This window comes from Lucilia sericata, unplaced genomic scaffold, assembly GCF_015586225.1.
Source record: "Lucilia sericata isolate MDLA Ls3-8-SP2 unplaced genomic scaffold, ASM1558622v1 Contig000003F_arrow, whole genome shotgun sequence".
Taxonomy (NCBI): Eukaryota; Metazoa; Arthropoda; class Insecta; order Diptera; family Calliphoridae; genus Lucilia; species Lucilia sericata.
In genome coordinates this window covers 1,832,902-1,854,726 of record NW_023994044.1, presented here as the reverse complement: position 1 = coordinate 1,854,726, position 21,825 = coordinate 1,832,902, and the positions used below count along the sequence as shown (strand labels likewise).

Here is a 21,825-nt window from a genome sequence, read left to right as displayed (position 1 = left end):
TAAAATATAAAACAATATTGTGTAATATGTTAACATTTAATAGAAAAAAATATATTTCTTAAATAACATATTTGTATACATACCAATTATGCCCTTATTTAAATAAAATGATATTTGTTTACGAGATGCTTGGTATTTTCAGATTTTTTACATAAATAATTCAAAATATTAACGAAGTTTTTCTCCGTTTAACGGACATTTTTAAATATAAAAATGTAAACAATAACAAACTTTGACAGCTACGTAAACCAGGCGAATTAAGAAAAAAATTATCAGCTGATTGAATAACACCACCTTATATGAATTCGCCTTGATTTGACACTTGTTTTAACAAAATTTCTTTAAAAAAAAGTAAATTTATATCAGCTGTATTGTTTGGCATTTTGGTATTAAAGTAATGAAAATTTTATTCTCAATTTACTTCTCGAAGTTTGTGGATGTTTATAGAAAATTAGTGAAATAAATTGAATCATACCAAAATAAAATACTTCATGGTGATTCTCAAACATTTTAGTGCTAAAATTTTATGTTAAAATTGAAAAAATAAAATAGTGTGCTAATAAGTGTTTAAAAAGATTACTAAAATAAAACAACCAGTGCTAATAAAGACTTCAAAAAAATATAAAGGAATTAAAGGTAAACAATGCAATTTCATTTAGTTCAAATTTCCCAAAAATTTAAAAATAAAAATATGTTTAATTTTGTTCTAGTTAAAAATTTACGTCCTTGTAACAAATATACAATATTTTTTTAGTTTAGACAAAAGTATTTTGTAATTTTGTTTTTATTGCTACATTTTCGTTTATATACAATGTAAGTACATATATATGTAAATAAATAAACAAATACATATAAGTATATGTATGTATGTACATATATATTTTTATGCACTGCGCAGTTTACAAATAAAATTTCCAACTGAATTGTATTAAGCAGTGTTGACAACTAATATTAAAACGACATTTAATTAAATATAAACGTCTAATGTCGATTACTCGAAACCAAGAACATTTTCTAAAAAAATTTTGATGCTTTAAAAATTAAAGTTTTAATGATTTTTAACATTGTTTAACGTTGAAAAGCTTTCAAGGCTGAAAGTGAAATTATATTCCGAAATAAACAATTATAATTAAGACTCTATACTAAATATTATTTTTAGATATTATTTAAAAAATTTTTAGATACTAAACAAATTGTGAAACAAGCTTTAAAATTTTTAAAAATAAAAAAATTTACGTAAATAAAAAATATAGCATACAATTTTAAAATATGCTCTAAAAAACTGAAATAGAAAATGTTTTGGGTATTCAATTATTCGGGCTTTAGTCTTATTCGGTTTATTAGACAAATAATTATTAGAGGTTTTATGTTACCCGGTTAATAATCGGATAAATCAAAATAATTAGTTGAATAAAAGGAAACTAGATGTTTTTATTGCTTTTTACAATATTTTTCTTCCTATAATAAACAATATTTTAATTTTCAATTCTTCGAATTCAGTTCTATGTAAATTTTTTAATTAAGTTTTTTTTCATATATTAAAATTTCTTTTCAAGAATCAGAAATATTTCAGTATGAACCAATTCTAGAAGTAGATAAATTAGAAGAAACTCTTAAAAAATCCACAAATAAATGTTCTTCATTATAGAAAAATTAATAAAGGTAGAATATTTATTATAAAAATATTGAATTATGTAGAAAATATACAGTAATTTTACTGTTTAATTAATTATATTCATTATTTGAAATTTGACAATTTTCATTAATCTTTAAAAACTTATCGATTAAAAAATATAGCATGAAATTTCAAAATATGCGCTAAAAATTTGTGATATGCCATTAAAATCAAATATTTCAAAATAATGATCTTATGGGTAAAATATCAAAAAAAAAAAAAAAAAATGCTACAAATCGATGCCATAATTCTTATATTGTTCTGAAAGGTGTAAACATCTTCTCTATGAGACCGTACGAGACTCAATATCATTCATTTGCTTTTTTACATATATAATGATGAACAATTATTAGATTTTTATAGTCAAATTTTATTTTTTTTTTAAGAAATAAAATTGAAAATTAGTTCAGCTAACTGAAAACAGTTGCTGTTTAATTTGTAAGATATTGTACAAAAAGAAAATGTTCTATGTATTGATAAATAAATAAAACATGACACAAAGACTAAAACTAGGCATCCTTGGAAAAATTATTGGAGTACATGATCCGTTTAGTAGTCCTATGTAATGCATGCATTGATCATGTTTCCTTTTTTGAAAACAATATGGTTCATAGCCTGCATTACATGGGACCATGTTGCGGATCATGTAATCCCAAGGGAGTAGTTTTGGGATGACTCCGATGTAATGCATGGTTGGTTTAAGTAGTCCTCACCTAGGACATCACAATGTTAAATCGAGTATGTTTTCCCATATATCTGGATTAGTTCTGGATCAGTCCTTTGAGGAGTACTACTCTTTACACGCGTGTGCGGAGTAATCTCTATTTTTGAAGAGATATTGGATATATTTAAAATTTTTTAATTCTAAAACTAATCTCTGTAAGCAAAGAAACAGTTATAATTTACAGTTATTTTTATAAATAAATAACATTATTGAAACCAAATTTTAAAAAATCGGTATTTCGAGAAACAATAGGATAAGATCTAACAAAATATAAGGTCACAACAAATTTAGAACGCAAACCTTGGCGCTCTTTAACTAAAATAGCACTTTGTGTTGATCAAAAGCACTAAATCCACCTTGAAATATACAAAATTGGTATCACTGGTTATATATATGTATGTATGTATGTATGTATAAACATTTGTTTACTTTCTTTGTTTATTATATTTTTCCTAGACAATACAACAACAAAACAAACGTGGAGTTAGGTGATTTCAAATTTGGTAGGTTTTTACGAAGTATAGTGGTACTTTTTTATACCCTTCACCTATATACATGTCGTCACCTGAAATGCAAAATGACATAACACTTAAAAATTTTACAGGAGAGACAAAAAACTAAATAAAAGCTATTATTGTTATAAAAACGACATTTTCTTAAGCTACCAAGCAAAAAAAGTGTGGAAAAAGATGTAGTATTTTCATCACAACTAGTAACCGGAAGTACTTCAAATTCGGGTGAAAAACCTATGAATTTTACATTAGCGTGTCATTGGAGGGATGTTGTTCATTTTTGACAACTTTGAACTACATCTAATCTTATTATTAGAAGCAGTAAAAATCCTATATTTGGATGTCAAAAATAACATTTCATTAGTCTTTCACGAATATGTTATTTGTACTTTTCTACATCTCATTACTCACTTTTAAGTGGGTTTCATTTGGTTTATAATAGCGAAAAATATGTTATCGCATTTTTAGATGTGATTAAGATGTCGTTTGCAAAGTATGACATCAATTATTTTTTGCTGGGTATGTATACACGATTGTTAGATCTTACAACGTTGGTAGTAAAATGTGCAGAAAATGTCTAACAACAGCGTCAACTTACAAATGTCTTGCAACTTCGTCAGTAATGCTTTTTCTGACAACGTTGCAAAAGAAAAATTGTAAGTTCACACGATTGTTAGACATTTTCTGCACATTTTACGTTGTAAGATCTGACAACCGTGTATCACAGCTTTTACTATTGTATACTAGGGTTCTATAGTTGAAACGAAAAGTCGACTTTTCGACTTTTCGACTTTTTGCATTTAGTTAAAAGTCGACTTTTCGACCTTTCGACTTTTTCCATTTTATGAAAAGTCGATTTTTCGACTTTTCGACCTTTTTCATTTATTTAAAAGTCGACTTTTAGACTTTTCGACTTTTAGTATTTTATAAATGGTCGACTTTTCGACTTTTTCCGACTTTTCGACTTTTTCCGACCTTTTTCGACTTTTCGACTTTTTCCGACTTTTCGACTTTTTCCGACTTTTTTCGACTTTTCGACTTTTTTCGACTTTTCGACTTTTTTCGACTTTTCGACTTTTTTCGACTTTTTCCGACTTTTTTCAACTTTTCGACTTTTTCCGACTTTTCGACTTTTCGATTTTTTACGACTTTTTGACTATTTTCGACTTATTTCGACTTTTTTTCGACTTTTTTCGACTATTTTTTACTTTTTTCGAGTTTTTCCGACTATTTTAGAGTTTTTGACCTCTTTTCCACTTTTTTAAAATTTTCGACTATTTTCGACTTTTCGACTTTTTTCGACTTTTCGACTTTTCGACTTTTTCCGACTTTTTCCGACTTTTCGACTTTTTCCGACTTTTCGACTTTTTTCGACTTTTCGACTTTTTTCGACTTATCGACTTTTTTCGACTTTTCGACTTTTTTCGACTTTTCGACTTTTTTCGACTTTCCGACTTTTCGACTTTTATTTACAGTCGACTTTTCGACTTTTTCATAGACGATAGTCGAGTTATCGACTTTTTTGGAACAAAATAGTCGACTTCGACTTTTCGACTTTTTTCGACAAAAAGTCGATTGTTCGATTATTCGAAAGTCGATTTATAGAACCCTATTGTATACCAACATCGATTAACACGTTTGAATACAACTATACCGCCAGACATTGTCTATTATGTGCTTTTTAGGACTTTCTGACTTGTGCAAATTGTTACCCCGTTTTGAATTTAATTTCTATAAAGTCGGTGTTTTTAAAAATATAGTTCTAAAAATTTGCAACAACATGTATTTTGATGCAGTGGAACATTTTCCATCAAAATGTCGATTTTAATATTTTTGGTTGTTACGCTTTTTTGCATTTCTGGTGACGATATCTACATACATATGTACGTGAGAATATTAAGTTTTTTATTCTTGATTAGTTTATTTCAGAAAATATACAGCTAACTCGACAAAACTTGTCTCAAGACTTTTTTCAATCTAGAGAATATTGAAAATTATTAGAATCGGTTCAAAATTTCACTTAGCCCGCATAGGTACAAAATTAAAAAAAAAAGAAAATACTAAGATAAAACAAATATCAAAAATACCATAGCAAGACCTTGTAGGCTGCAAACAGATGTTAAGGAATGACCTATTTTTTCGGGATCGTGGAAAAAGTTTCCGCACCAAAGGCGATGAAATTTTGTATCAATAATACTTTTTCTAAACAACTTTTGCATTTTTATTACATTATCTTAAAGGGAATATTGTTCTTTAAACTCTGTTATAGAATTTATAATAAATTTCTATAATATTGCATACTATAGAAAAATGAAGATCTTGTGATACCATGGCTGCTTTTAATTTACAAGGCATGTCTAACAACTCTGTATATTCCTAGTACGTGGATGAGGTATAACGTTGTTTTCATTCCCAAAGGAGGGAAAGCATCACATACCAAACCTAAGGACTTCAGACCAATTAGTCTAGCGTCCTTTGTGCTCAAGACCCTAGAACGGGTTATTGATGTCCATTTGAGAATGACCATCCCACCGGAACAAATCTCTAAATCACAGCATGCATACACTAAAGGTAAATCTGTTGAAACAGCTCTTCATTCACTAGTTGGACATATTGAACGTTCGCTACTGTATAAGGAGTACTCTCTTGTCGCCTTTCTTGACATCGAAGGTGCCTTTAATAATGTTGAACCCAGTGCCATCCTAACTGCGCTAGGAGGACTGGGTGTTGACTCCCAGACTCAGTTGCTCATTGGGAAGCTATTGAGCAATAGGGTCATTAGTGCCACAATGGGGGGAGTCTGCGTCTCGCGACTTGCCAATCGTGGCACTCCTCAGGGGGGAGTTTTGTCTCCCTTACTGTGGAACGTGGCTATGAATACTCTACTGTCTGAAATGGATAGCAGAAGAATTACGACTGTCGCTTATGCCGACGATGTGGCAGTGTTGATATCGGGTAAATTCCCCGATACAATATCTCGTTGTATGGAAACTGCTCTTAACTTATTGAGTAAATGGAGTGTTTCTTGTGGACTCAGTGTTAACCCACTGAAAACTGAACTAGTCCTTTTCACTAGGATGCATAAAATTGATAACTTTATACCGCCAAAGCTGAATGGAATTAGATTAAAAATCTCGGATCACGCAAAGTATCTTGGCGTAATCTTAGATTGTAAGCTATCCTGGAATCTGAATATTCAGAACCGGGTTAACAAGGCCAATGTGGCTACCTATACATGCAAGAAGGCAGTTGGTACAAACTGGGGCATCAACCCGAAAGGTATTAACTGGATCTTCAAGGCAGTAGTCAAGCCCATACTATTTTATGGGGTTATAGTATGGTGGCATGCCATGGAGCATGCTACAAACTGTGCAACCATCGAGCGCACTATGAGAAACATTGCAATCCTTATTACGAGAGCAATGAAGACAACGCCAACCAAGGCACTGTTAACCATGCTGAATTGGTTACCAGCTGACTTAATAGCCTTTCAACTCGCCCTTAACTCTGCGATCAGATTAAATGCCTGCGGCTCATGGTCTGAGTACAGAGACTACGGGCATTCTAGAATTATAAAACATTTCGAATTATTACATTTGAATGTTGACTATTGCATTACGAAGCCCAACTTCGATAATCGCTTCTGCTTCAGGATTCCACATAGGAACCTCGAACTAGAAACTCACCCACCTCCAGGTGTAACGAGAGTCTACACTGATGGCTCCAAAAGGAGTGGTAAAGTGGGTGGTGGTTTCTTTATTGAAGGATTTGGTATTAGATCATCCTTTCGACTGCCCAATTACTGTAGTGTTCTTCAGGCAGAAATATCTGCTATTAAAAGAGCAGCGAATTGGCTAAGGTATTATCACATATCGGGGGATATATGTATATATACTGACAGTAAAGCTGCTATCAAGAATATAGCGGGTGTCTTCACGACATCTAGGTTAATCAGAGAATGCCGGATATCTCTAAATGAGATAGCGAGAAATTCTAGGATAACGCTAATATGGGTCCCTGGCCATGATAAATGTCAGGGTAACTGTATAGCTAACGAACTAGCCAGGAAAGGTACAATGATGGCTGAGGAGGAAATAGACGCCTTTACTGGTATTTCCCTTACAAACTGTAAGGCACTTGTTCTTAATGAACTATATGGGAAAGCCCAAATCAGGTGGTTCAATGAAACCACATGTCAAGTCTCGAGGTCCATTTGGCCCCTATATGATGCCAGCAGATCAAGACTACTTATGAGCTTCCGAAGGGAGCAGATACGGACTCTTGTATCAGTAATCACAGGACACTGTGCCATTGGCACTCACGCCAGGAGACTGGGTCTTGGATATAATGACTACTGCAGAAGTTGTCATAATGAGGAAGAAGATGAAACGATATCACATCTTCTTTGCTTTTGCCCCACGTTTACCGAGAGTAGGGAGAATCACTTTGGAGCTCCCTTTCTGGCTGGTATGGAGGAGCTTTCAGGGATAGGCTTGAAGAATATCCTATGCTACATAAATGAAACCGGTTGGTTTAGATCTGGAAGCAGGGAGTGAAATTATAACAAACTCCTGTGACCACTAGGGTAACACAACGGGACCAACCTTAAATGGACCCAAGTGAGCTGCTCATGAAGCAGCTGCCCTCGATACCTAACCTAACCTATACTATAGAATAGTATACATTTATATACAAATAAAATACGATAATTTGTTTAAAAGTTATTTAAAAAATATTAAAATGTCATAAAACGTACAAAGTCATTTTTCAGGAAACGATGTTCTTTTGGGTAATGCCTGTTTTGTAGTAATTGAGCGATATGTATGTACTTATATATTATACATTAATGTGAAATGAACCACAAGCTTTGAAAAATCATTGAAAATATTGAATTCAGGAAGATAACAAAACATTTTATACCTATATTGTTAAGGTATATATATAAAATCAATTAGTATTACAATTGTTTGCTTTTATTAGTAGGAAATTTATGTAAAAAAAGAAAATATTGTAAAGTCAATAATCAAAAATTTTAAAGAGCTGATGGCCATAGCAGCTAGTGCTCTTTAACTATAATTATTTTATTATTATTATGTATGTCGAGAGAAAATGCCTGTAACTTGATTAATTTAAATCTAAATATCTAGAAGTTAGGATTTATTTCAAATATTAAAAAATAAAATTTCAACGATAATATTTTGCAAAACAGAATCAAGAAAGTACAGTTGTTTACAAACATTTACAACGTTTTACATATCGTCACCTGAAACGCAAACGGCCCTAACTAACCGAAAATCCAAAATCGATTTTATTGGTGATTCTAATGTCCACGCCAAAAATTGTACTCCTCCGGCCATAATTATCGATTTTATTGACAGAAAACAAAAGGCCCTATCTACAAAAAATTTAAATATTAAAGGTTAAAAGTCCAATTTATCCATTTTTATATACGCCATTGTCAACTATCATAACAAATGATAGGTTTCACTATTAAACAATTTATTTATTTACTACAAATAAATCGCGTTGATAGAAAAAAATGTTTCAATTTAAATAGTTTTTTGCTTCTCCTGTAAAATTTTAAAAATGTTAGATAGGGCCGTTTGCGTTTTAGGTGACGATATATATTTCCGTCAAGGAAATATATATAAAATTGGTACCGCAGAGCTGGAAAAATAAACGGTCTAATTTTGTCCAGTTAAAACGGATTCTTACTGGATAAAATGGATTTTTTTTGCTATATTTTATTATCAGACCAATTATGAACAATTATTCACGGGAGTTTGTTCCCTTTTACATGCTTTAGATATCGGATGTGATTTGACTTAATTAGCATATTTAAGGCATATTTTCGAGTCTTTAGAGCATATTTTATACTTAGATATTTTGTTTGTGCTTTATTTTTTAATGGTTAGGTTAGGTTGATAGGATGTATACTACATCAAATCCGAAGAAATACACCTAGGCCGATATCGGGCCTGTTGTGCGCTCCAATTCAAGAAAAAAAAATTGTTCACTGAATGTATTATTTTTCCATGTTCAGAAACTCAGTTTCCTGTACATAATTCCTAAGAATCTTCCAATCGGTGTTGGTTAAGAATGTTATTTCCGGAATAACATCACTTCCAAGATACTTGGATCTAACTTCGACGAATGCCTGACAATGGCAAAGAAAGTGCTCCAGAGTTTCACTGTCCTCTCCACATGCTCTACATTCGTCTGAATTCGCACGTCCAATTTTGTATAGATGTGCTCGTAATCCTGTGTATCCACTGAGAATACGTACCATCATACTAACCTCAGACTTGCTCATTTTGAGGAGATTTCTCGTCTTGCTCTCATTAGGGTCACCCCATAGAATCTTTGTGGTTCTACCCACCGTTTCATTATTCCAAGAGGCCTTATGGGATTCTCTCATCCATATTTTTAATTCAGCTTTTGTTGCGTCGAATGGTTTTGCGTTTGTCAGGTTAACTACATCGAGCTCCCTTCCCTTTAAAGCTATTACATTCGCCCTTTCGTTGCCGACTACTCCCGAGTGGCCTGGTACCTGATGTGAACCTTACCTCTGCACAGTGAGACATTTAGCACTTTTAGAACGACATTAATCAAATCTTAGTGATATTGAGTTCTTATTTTAGTTACAGTTAGCAAACTATTGGCCAAACGCTCCACATAATAATCAGCACGATAAGACGGCTGCCACGCCCATTTTTTACAAGTATATATTGAATAAAAATTAAATTTTAGGTCGCATGTATCTCAAAACTTTTGCAATCGATTTTGAATTTTTATATATTTTTAGAAAGACAATTTTATACAGATTGCTATTTATTTATAAGAAAATGCAAAATATAAATATTTGTAGCACAGTCTCTGCAAAAAGTTAATAAAACCCATTTTCCTATTTAAGCACATTTTCAACGTTTAGATACTGTTTTAAACGGGTTAGCATTATCCGATTTGTCTCAAATGCTCTGCATTGCAGTTTTAGTGCATGCTCATCTATACTTTTTAAAAACATGCTTTATATAACGACCCTAATGAATATTAGGGTAGTCACTCTTAGAAATTTTTATCAAATTGTACAAATATTTGCAAATAATTGAATGCAACATTAACAAACAATTTATACTCTAATTAAAATTTAAAATAAAATTTAAATTCCGCGGTTTTTACAAAGAACAAAATAAATTTATAATCTATGAATTTAAATCTGGAAATAAACAGAAAATTTTACTTTTTAAATAAAGCTATGACACCTGATTGGCTTAAGTAATTGTTTTTTTAAAGCACTAATTGTGGGCTAATATATGGTGCCAAGGCCAAAATTTATGTATACCCCTAACGTGAGTTTACACTTAATTAAAAAAAAAACATATTAAATTCTATAGGACACTCTATTTTCTTTTGAATATCTCTGAAGATCGGAAAAGATCGCAGCCAATTTTCATATATATGTTTCTATAGAAAATTTCCTATGCAAGGGTTATAATTAGATAACTGCAATTGGCTGCAGTCATTAGATCTATTCAATTAAAAATATAATTTTTAAATATCTTTTTATTATTAATATTATTTTTCCTTAGAGTTAAAAATAAAACCTTTAAAATTGAGCTTTTGTCTAAAAAATCTTTGCAGAATAATCTTGAAGTACTAAATTATAATACAGTGAAGAAACTATATAAATATCTGAAATATTTACCAAGATATACGCATTCAAAATTAATATGCCGCTTCAGGAATATTACAAGAAAATTATTTTATTTTTAAAAGTAGCAACTTTGAGCACCTATATTTCGGGTTAAAGGAACTCTGCAATATTTTTAGTTATTTTTCTATAGTATATGGAATGTTTACTGTTAACTATTACAACAAGCAAGACAATTGGAAAGCGTTTAATTTTTTATTTTTGTCGTTCTAAAAGTACCAAATGTCTCACTGTGCTCTGGGAGAGTATTCAGTTAAAGCTTTCTTACAATCCAATACGGTCTTAGAATTAATTCTATCACCTGATATCGCACTAATTGCCTTCTGGCTGTCGGTAAATATATTAAGCCCTGTGGGCGCCATATTTATTCTAATCCAATTTACACATTCCGTTATTGCTCGTACTTCTGCCTGGAATCTTGTGTTATAATTAGGTAAACGGTGGTATATTTCTGTTTCTGGGTCTTCAATATAGAACCCCAGGCCCACTTTGTCCCCTAATTTAGAGCCATCCGTGTAGCAACGGATTCCTACTGGTATTTGCTCTAATGTTCCGCTTGACCAAGACATTCTATCTAGGATTAGCGTTTCAAAGTTTCCGACATATTCTGTGTCTGGTATGCGATCAGGCACGTCCGATGAATGTGTATAACCTTCCAATGTGTCCAGTTTACATTGATGACGTGTCCTACAACCGTTTTTGGCCAGTTCGCCTAAAGTAAAGAGCCGTTCGGCTGTAAGCGCCGCCTCATATCTTATATATGTTTCAATGGGTGGAATATCTAGCAACGTTTCCAGAGCCTTGGTTGAAGTAGTACACATGGCACCACTTATACCCAAGCAGCATGTACGCTGAACTGCCTGTAGTAGTTTGATATTACACTTTTTGTCCAAAGCAGTCCACCAGATTATTGAAGCATAAGCTAGAATTGGTCTAATTACACTTTTATAAAGCCAATTTGTCATAGTAGGACTAAGACCCCATTTCACGCCTATGGTTCTCCTACATATCGCCCAGCACCGATGTGCCTTGTTGATCCTATCCTCTTTATTTTTTAATAATTTTTAAAAACATTTTTTGTTTTGAACTTTATTTCCTTTTTTATTTTTTTTAAATGTTTTAAAATTTTGAAAAAAAAAAAAACGTTTTTTAAGATTAAAAACGCAAAAATCTATTAATCTATTAGAATGAATACAATTGTGTCAAACTTTGTGGTTTGAAATTTGTTTTTTGGGATTGTGATTATCTGAACATAAAACGAAATCCTATTAAACTAGTTCTTCAAACTATGAGATGAATCAATTATCAAAATGAAATCTTGTAGGATGAAATATGACATTAAATGTTTTGATTGCATATTTCATGGCATTTTCTATCTTTTTGCGTTTTTCGATGTTAAAAAATTATTAAAACTTTAAAACACTTTTTAGAGCATATTTTTGATTTCCCTGGTGATAACATTATATATTATAAGAATATTCTTTAAATAAACATACCTATCTAATTTAAGTTAAAAGTAAACATAAATATTACATATTCAATAGTTTTTGTGTTTTTTATTTCAGTTATAAAGTAATAAATACTTTTTAAAGAAATTAAACAAACAACAAAGAGAATATTAACTGGCAATTGTAAAAGTGAGTGTTTAATTATTTCTCGTCTGTTCCTGTCTACCCATTTGAAACAAAGATTAATTTAGTCTTCTTTTGGTTAAAACAAGTTTTTTTCAACAAGTTTTCTTTGTTCAAAACAAAGAACAATACCAACAACAAAAACACATACAAATATCCGTAAAATCAAGTTTAAAGGCAAAAAATAAAGAAAACAAAATGCCAGCTGATTCAGTTTCAAGGTATGTTAAGAAGAGTCCTCATATCAAGGGGTTAAAACAAACAAACTGACTTACTGACAGACTGACTGTGTGTTATAATTTGTTTCACCTCTTTGTCCGTTTCTCTCTGTTACTTGTAATATTGTAACTACGTATTAATTGACTGAATAACACAAAACTTTTTATTTTACATACCTACATATGTAAGTTTAAAAATTTCAAGTTTTATTGTATGATTAATTTAACAAAAAGTTTAATGAAAAGTAAAATAATTGAATATTTTTAGAATGAATTCAAATGGAGGTTCCGGTGGCAATGACTCTGATATACCCGAAAATCTTCTAAGTACATCTCCAGGATCTTCAGGTCTACGTTCACGTACTGATAGCGAAAGTTCCGATAAGTATGGTTTTGTTGAATATACTTAAATATGTAAATTAAGGATTTATAATATAAAAAACATACCTATGTAAAAATGTTTAGGTTACTACGCTTTGTTTTACCTAGCATGGATGGAAGTCCCCCTAAAGTGATGACCCTTAATGAGGTAGCAGATGTCGTTAAAAATATTCAAAATATGGAATTAGCTCATGAAATTGCTCTTAATCCGGAATTTAAATTACAACCATATGAACCGCCAGAAAGTAGGTAAGTTTAAAATAACAAGTTCTAAATTAAAAAATTACGATATACTACATACATATGTACATTTTTAACTTTATTGTTTTCTTATAAAATTGTTAGCCTGGAGAAAGTTATTAAGGAAACAATGCACAAAGTATTTTGGGACAATTTGCGTTTACAACTGAACGAAAATCCACCATGCTACGATTATGCCATAAGACTTTTAGGAGATATTAAAGAATGTTTTCCCCAGATTTTGTCACCAAACAATAAACGTGCCTTAGAGCATATAAATGAAATTCTTGACGAGTCCGTAATACGTCAACAAGCTGAAAAGGGTGTTCTTGATTTTAGAAATTATGCCAACTTCGTTATACAGATAATGGCGAAATCGTGCGCTCCTGCTAGGGACGATGCCATAAAAGAGTTGACACAAATTGAAGATGTTGTTGACACATTCAAGGGTATTCTTGAAACGATGACTCTGATGAAAGTCGATATGGCAAATTTTCTTCTCGATTTTGCTCGTAACGATATAATGGCCAATTCGGTGGAATATGAAAAACAAAAATTTCAAGAATATTTAGAGTACTATAAATGTAAGTCTTCTATTACGAGAATAATAGCTATAGAATAGAATTAATAGCTGTTTCATGTGTATGTATATATGTATATATCGTCACCTAAAATGCAAACGGCCCTATCTAACATTTTTAAAATTTTACAGGAGAAGCAAAAAACTATTTATATTGAAAAGTTTGTTTCAATCAACGCGATTTATTTGTAGTAAATAAACAAATTGTTTAATAGTGAAACCTATCATTTGTTATGATAGTTGACAATGGCGTATATAAAAATCGATAAATTGGACTTTTTACCTTTAATATTGAAATGTTTTTGTAGATAGGGCCTTTTGTTTTTGGTCAATAAAATCGATAATTTTTGTTAGAAGAGTCCAATTTTTGGTGTGGACATTTGTTTTGATGCAATACATTAGAATCAACATTAAAATCGATTTTGAATTTTTGGTTAGTTAGGGCCGTTTGCGTTTCAGGTGACGATATACACTAATAATAATATCTTATTTTTCAGTTGGTTTTCCGGCAACCGAAAATTGGCTTAAGCGTAATCGCACCCAAGATGCTAATAATGTCCCAATCAGTGGAGATCAAACAATATCAAATGCCTATATGGAACTTATGGACTGGCCAGAAGATGTAGAATTTCCTGAAATTCTTTCAATCGACAAGGATCGTATCTTAAAATTGGGTCAAAAGGCCAAACGTTTATGTGTTGGAGCATCTCTGATTGCTATATGTTCTGCTGTTCCCATAATATCGCAACGCACAGAAAATCGTACACAATTGGCACAACAAATTGAGATTTTACTTCAGAGTGTTACTAGTGAAAAGTGAGTATATATGATATATTCTGAAGCAAAATTAGAACCATTTAAATCGTTTTGTTAAGCATTTTAAAAATATCAAAGGTTTAGAAAACAAAATTGAAAACTAACTTGATTAGTGATATATACATACATACATACCTATATAAATATTTTCTATAAAAATTTAAAATGCGTAATAAATGCTAAGAATTTGTGAAAAAATTAACTCGACTTTTGGAAAAGAAATTTTGACAACCGAAATGAAAAATGAGAAATCTTAATTTTTTATGTCAAATAAATGCAATGCAAAATAATTAAATAATATGTTCTATAGTTTTATTATTTATTTTACTTAAAGCTGTTATTTTAATAATAAGGCCTAATTTAAAATTATACATATTATTATAAAAAAGCTTCTTTCCATAAAGTTTAGTTTTGTTGTAATTTCTTGTGTAATTTCTATCACGGTATTCATCATATATAATATTGATATAATAATCTCACATTTTAATTCTAAACATTTTGAACTTTACGATATCGATTTAATATTTTAAAAATAATGGAGCAAAAAGTATATTTTAATAAAAATGTTATGTTTTTTATTTCACCTGAATACAATACAGTGTACATATTAATATGAATTGTAAATGACTTTTATAAAAAATGTCAATATAGATTCGAAATTAAGTTTTTCTGTAAATCTGTGACTTCATATCATGCTTCTTAGTAAATATATCGAATTTGCGATTTTTGAGAAAATTAAATATAACTCTGAAAAAAGGAAACTATAAATTTTGTTATTTTCATCTAATTTTAGAACGATTTCTGAACTAATTGATAACATTTGGGAACAAATAAAAACCGTTGTTAATCAGTATTTACAAAAGGAAGACCAATCAATAATGGATGCCTCAGCCGAATCTTTACTCAAAACTCAAATTATGCAAATTGCTAATAAAGATTCGCCCGTACGACAACTTATGTGTAAGTAGATGTTATAAATGAATTTATGTATAAATTTGTATTAATATGTATATTTTAGGGAAGCGCTTACAAACATATTTCCGTTTGACACTTCGCTCGAAAGGTGGTCTACCTCCACCACCGCCTGGATATACTGATTTTAAAACAGAATTGGAAAACTATGCAACTTCCCTTAAACGTGTTATAGCTTATAATCATTCTGTTTTCGGTGAATATTTTCTACGTATACTCACACAACGACAGCCGGAATCCACTAATAATGATTCTAACGAAAGTGCCACCACTTCAGGAAGCTCTTCTTCAGAAGCTAAAACTCAGTCCTCGCAATAATGAAAATTACGCCTATGAATAGAAGAGGAATAGAGTAGATTTTTAAACCAATACATACACCGTTAATCAAAAAAGCCCTGAGATAGAATTTTAGAGCTAACGCGAATTAGTGCATTGGACGAAAATTGAGAATGCGTTACAGGACTTGGTATGTGAATTTAAAAAGTGCACATTTCTTAAAAAATTGAAATACAAAGTTTGTGTACAGTAATATTGAATTGCTGTAAACCTTTTATTAAATTCACTTAACACCAAAAAAATCTATGGCAAATGAATTTTCGAAAAAAGTCGTACGATTGATAACATATACAAATAAATTATATTTAAATACATCATAACAAATATAACATTTTAAAAGTATGAGTTCTAATACATATAGTAATTTCTAATAAAGAATAAATTTATCCCCATTTTGCATGGGTCCTGTTCGGAAATGCATCACTGCACTTCATCTGATGATTGGTTTCGGATTCTTATGTTTTTTTTTTTTTTAATTTTAACATGAAAATAAAGTTCATTACATAAATTAAAATCAAATTAATAACTTTCTAAGGCCTTTATTTACCGTGTTGGCCAATTTTGTGTTGCATTTCCGAACATACTGCGCATAAGATGCAGTGCAGTGATGTATTTTCGAACAGGCCCATACTTAATATATGGAATATTGATTGAACTAATAAATTGAATAATAGACAAACCAATTAACACATTTTTTACAACGTTAATAACAACAAAGGTGAAACTCTTAAAGACAACATACATTTCTTTTAATCATTACTCTGTAGCACTATCTATCGTTTTAAAAGAAACTACTTTAGGATGTGATAGTTAACCGATTCACATATATTTTTCCATCTATCTTATTTTTCAAATAAAACCTAATTATTTATAATAAGTTAATAAGTTATGACTTTTAAAGCCCCAATTAGGTGAATAACGTGTTATGATATTTTGAATGAATATACGCATTATTTTCCTTTGTATGTATATTAGGGATTTCTTTTTTTGGGAGGCATAATACCACAGCACTGCCTTATAGCAAATACTGTCCTGATAATAAAAGGCTATTTTTTAAGTAAATTCGGTGAAAAACATCCCGCACCGAACGCAATTTCTAAAATGCTTTTGTTCGTTATTTTTACTAAAATTATTTTAAAAAATTTCATATTAACGTATACTATTATCTATATCATGCAATGTTATCGCGATTTGTTAGAAATTTCATAACAGGGGTTTTAAAAACAATGTTCTCTGTAAGATAGTGTAATACAAATGCAAAAATGTTGCAAAAAATATTTATTTTTCTCATATAGAAAAAGTAATATTTATACAAAACTTCATCGCCTTTGGTGCGGAAACTTTTTTACGATAGCGAAAAAATATTATCATATTCCATAACATCTGTTCACGGCCTACAAAATCTTGCTATAGTATTTTTGACATTTGCAAAAATTACAAAAAAGTCAAAACTCTAATGTATATCTATTAATATTACTTATTATTAAATAAACATATACTTTATACCCATAATTAATTTTGTATAATAAAATACATAATAAATATATAAAAAACTATAATCAAAATAATCTAACTATAATAAAGATCGTGTTTAATTTATATACATACATATGTATCTGTGTATACTACATAGATTGCAATAAATTTATAGGTAAGACATTAGATAACAAATTGCGCAATGTATGTTTGAGTATATTTCTCAAATTTGATACTTGTTGAAAAAATTTTAAAAAATTTGAACTTTGAACCTCGATGAAATCTAAACCGTAATAAATTTGGAAATTTTGGAAAACTTTAAACTTCGTATTTATACAAAGATCGTGTGCACGGTGGTCAATTCCGGCCAAAAATGATTTCTTTCAATTATTTAATTCTGCTAAATTTTTGATGGTAGATTATAGCTAACACTTCAAATCATACAATTTATATCAAATTTTGATTATAGCTTAATCTTGTGACTGTTTATACATATGAAAAGTTGATAATTTTTTGCCTGTCATTTTAAGGTTTTTAGACACATAAGTGAAGGCTATGATTTTTCCTTAAAATTTGTCTTTGTAAATTTTAATACAGTCTTATTAAGTAATCATTCCATGTGGTTATTGCGATTTTGTGAGGTTTCATTTTTGGATAAATTAAGTGATTGTGGCCTACTTTAAAAGCTAAAAAAGCTATACAAATCCAAATTTTGAAAGACCGTACAAAAGGAAAAGGGGCTATAAGAGCCCAGCAAAAAATAATTGATGTCATACTTTACAAACGACATCTTAATCACATCTAAAAATGCGATTGCATACTTTTCGCTTTTATAACCCAGCAAAAAATAATTGATGTCATACTTTACAAACGACATCTTAATCACATCCAAAAATGCGATTGCATCCCAGCAAAAAAAGTGTGGAAAAAGATGTAGAATTTTCATCACAACTAGTAACCCGAAGTGCTTCAAATTCAGGTGAAAAACCTATGAATTTTACATTAGCGTGTCATTGGAGGGATGTTGTTCATTTTTGACAACTTTGAACTACATCTAATCTTATCTTTAGAAGCTGTAAAAATCCGATATTTGTATTTCAAAAATAAACCACATTCTTTCAATGAAACGCTTATGTAAATTTCATTGGTTTTTCATCAAAATTTGAAGTACTTCGAATATGTTGTTTGTAGTGACTTTTCTACATCTCTTTTCTCATTTTTAACTGTGTTTTAATTTGTAAGTATATGTTTGGTTTATAAAAGCGAAAAGTATGCAATCGCATTTTTGGATGTGATTAAGATGTCGTTTGTAAAGTATGACATCAATTATTTTTTGCTGGGATACTTTTCGCTTTTATAAACCAAACATATACTTACAAATTAAAACACAGTTAAAAATGAGAAAAGAGATGTAGAAAAGTCACTACAAACAACATATTCGAAGTACTTCAAATTTTGATGAAAAACCAATGAAATTTACATAAGCGTTTCATTGAAAGAATGTGGTTTATTTTTGAAATACAAATATCGGATTTTTACAGCTTCTAAAGATAAGATTAGATGTAGTTCAAAGTTGTCAAAAATGAACAACATCCCTCCAATGACACGCTAATGTAAAATTCATAGGTTTTTCACCTGAATTTGAAGCACTTCGGGTTACTAGTTGTGATGAAAATTCTACATCTTTTTCCACACTTTTTTTGCTGGGAAACCAAACATATACCCAGCAAAAAAAGTGTGGAAAAAGATGTAGAATTTTCATCACAACTAGTAACCCGAAACCTTTAAAATCTTATTTTTAGAAGCAGTAAACATCCGATATTTGGATGTCAAAAATAAAACACATTCTCTTAATGACACGCTTATGTAAATTTCACTACTCTTTCACCAAATCTGATGTACTTCAAATATGTTATTTGTAATGACTTTTCCACATCTCTTTCCTCACTTTTAACTGGGGTTTCATTTGTAAGGAAATATTTGGTTTATAAAAGTGAAAAATAAGTAATCGCATTTTAAGATGTGATTAAGATGTAGTTTGTAAAGTATGACATCAATTATTTTTTGCTGGGCCCAGCAAAAAAAGTGTGGAAAAAGATGTAGAATTTTCATCACAACTAGTAACCCGAAGTGCTTCAAATTCAGGTGAAAAAGCTGTGAATTTTACATTAGCGTGTCATTGGAGGGATGTTGTTCATTTTTGACAACTTTGAACTACATCTAATCTTATCTTTAGAAGCTGTAAAAATCCGATATTTGTATGTCAAAAATAAACCACATTCTTTCAATGAAACGCTTATGTAAATTTCATTGGTTTTTCATCAAAATTTGAAGTACTTCGAATATGTTGTTTGTAGTGACTTTTCTACATCTCTTTCCCCATTTTTAACTGTGTTTTCATTTGTAAGGATATGATTGGTTTATAAAAGCGAAAAGTATGCAATCGCATTTTTAGATGTGATTAAGATGTCGTTTGTAAAGTATGACATCAATTATTTTTTGCTGGGTATCCTTACAAATGAAAAACAGTTAAAAATGGGGAAAGAGATGTAGAAAAGTCACTACAAACAACATATTCAAAGTATGAATTTTGATGAAAAACCAATGAAATTTACATAAGCGTTTCATTGAAAGAATGTGGTTTATTTTTGACATAAAAATATCGGATTTTTACAGCTTCTAAAGATAAGATTAGATGTTGTTCAAAGTTGTCAAAAATGAACAACATCCCTCCAATGACACGCTAATATAAAATTCATGGTTTTTCACCCGAATTTAAAGTACTTCGGATTACTAGTTGTGATGAAAATACTACATCTTTTTCCACACTTTTTTTGCTGGGATATTAATTTACTGTTAAATTAATATTGAAGGATTTTAAGAATATTTATTATACTCTGATTTATAGTGAAATATTGAAAAAAATAACGCTATGTGACGGCTATAGACGTTATTTCCATTTACGAGCAACCGTGCTCGACGTCTATAGCCCTCATTTACGTCAACGTGTTAAATACAAAATTTTTATTAATTATCCTATCAAACACTTCTAATCTAATTTTTGATGTATTCTGATGAAAAATACAGTTATACGTCTTCTTTAAGACTTTGGTTAACTGGGAGGGAGGGCGTGTCCTTGGGACGATTTTCCATCTACCAAGTAAACATGAAATCCAAAAGGCCCTAAGTTACAAAAAATCAAAACCGACTTTTTGATTTATTATGATGCACCGTATCAAAATACATGTTCCTGCTAAATTTTACACTCCTACAATTAAAATCAACGTCCCTATCTTCGAAATTCTAAAAGACATGTTCTAAAAATACCTTAAAATTCATGAAAATTTTTAAATTCTTTTGAATTTTTAACATCGAAATTGTAAAATGTTATATGTTGGCATCAAATAAAACATAAACGGCACTTTTAGCGAAACCTTGCGATTTATGCATTTTTTTAACAGCTTTAGAATTTTTTCAAAGAAAAATCCCAATTTCCAAAAATCTTTATGAAAACGAAGAAGCCTTATGCTTTCCACGTTTCGGCATATTTGACCAACAAAAACCGATTTTAATTTAGTTAAAAATGTTGAAACTTACTATTTTTTAATGTAACTTACGCTCTTTTGGGTTTTATAAAAAACAAATTCTCAAGGGCGTATGTTTCATATCTGCATAAGTAAAACAAAAACCCCAATTTTTTTCTTCAAATACTAATTTGTCAATAAAAAATAAGCTTCACTTTAGAAAATGTTGAAAATTTTTGGATTATTTATCATTTTAGAAGGTTTTTTTGCTTCTCCTGAAAATTTTGTTCATGTAACTTAGGGCTTTTTGGATTTCATATGACGATATTCTAATTTGGAATGTACTCTGATGAAAAATATAGATTCATAGGTGTTTTGACGTTTTAGGTTATATGGGAGGTGGGTGTGTCCTTAAAATTTAAATTTTTTCTAAATTACTCTTAATTATCTGACACTAAGCGGGAAAAATTTCCGGGAATTCGGAAATACTGGGAAAATTATATAAAATGAACAACATCCCTCCAATGACACGCTAATGTAAAATTCATAGGTTTTTCACCTGAATTTGAAGCACTTTGGGTTACTACACTGAAAATAATCCATGCTTAACTTTACGAAAAAAAATTTTGTAACTACTTTTTTCGTAATATATACGACAATTTCGTGTATAATACGAAATATTGTTTAATAGGGTGATCGACTCGATTTTTCAACCGGTTTTAAAACCGGTTTTTTCTGCTTTACCAGTGTCGGTTTTTTCTAAATGTTGATTTTTCGAATATCGAATAACCCGGTTTTTTCACTTTTTAAAAACCGGTTTCGAATACTTTTATTTGCTTTGTATTCAAAGATTATTTAAATGAAATTTTGAAGTAAATAATACAGTACGTTTAAATTTTAAAAATATTCGAGTCCAGGAACTAGGATATATTTTTCTAATGCACCATTGGTTAAACTTTTTTGATTTTCCTAATTAATTAAAAAAATTTATTTGTAAAATTGATAACTGTTTAATAAAATTTTATTAAT

The 21,825-nt window shown here is 30.2% G+C and overlaps 1 protein-coding gene across 4 annotated transcripts; it reads left to right on the top strand.

Annotated features, from left to right (window-relative positions):
• The first annotated feature begins 353 nt into the window (after positions 1 to 353).
• On the top strand, positions 354 to 16,427 carry LOC119616532 (T-complex protein 11-like protein 1). Of its 4 annotated transcripts, XM_037972943.1 has the most exons (9): positions 354 to 636; positions 12,188 to 12,259; positions 12,343 to 12,474; positions 12,740 to 12,856; positions 12,937 to 13,101; positions 13,198 to 13,676; positions 14,170 to 14,488; positions 15,282 to 15,448; positions 15,507 to 16,427. In XM_037972943.1, exons 3-9 carry the CDS (start codon positions 12,452 to 12,454, stop codon positions 15,776 to 15,778), a joined length of 1,542 nt encoding a protein of 513 aa, XP_037828871.1. In that variant the 5' UTR covers positions 354 to 636; positions 12,188 to 12,259; positions 12,343 to 12,451; the 3' UTR covers positions 15,779 to 16,427. The 4 variants fall into 4 exon arrangements, with proteins under 4 accessions (XP_037828871.1, XP_037828880.1, XP_037828888.1 ...); XM_037972952.1 differs by lacking the exon at positions 12,343 to 12,474; XM_037972960.1 differs by lacking the exons at positions 12,188 to 12,259; positions 12,343 to 12,474 and having other exon boundaries at positions 366 to 636.
• Positions 16,428 to 21,825: the final 5,398 nt, after the last annotated feature.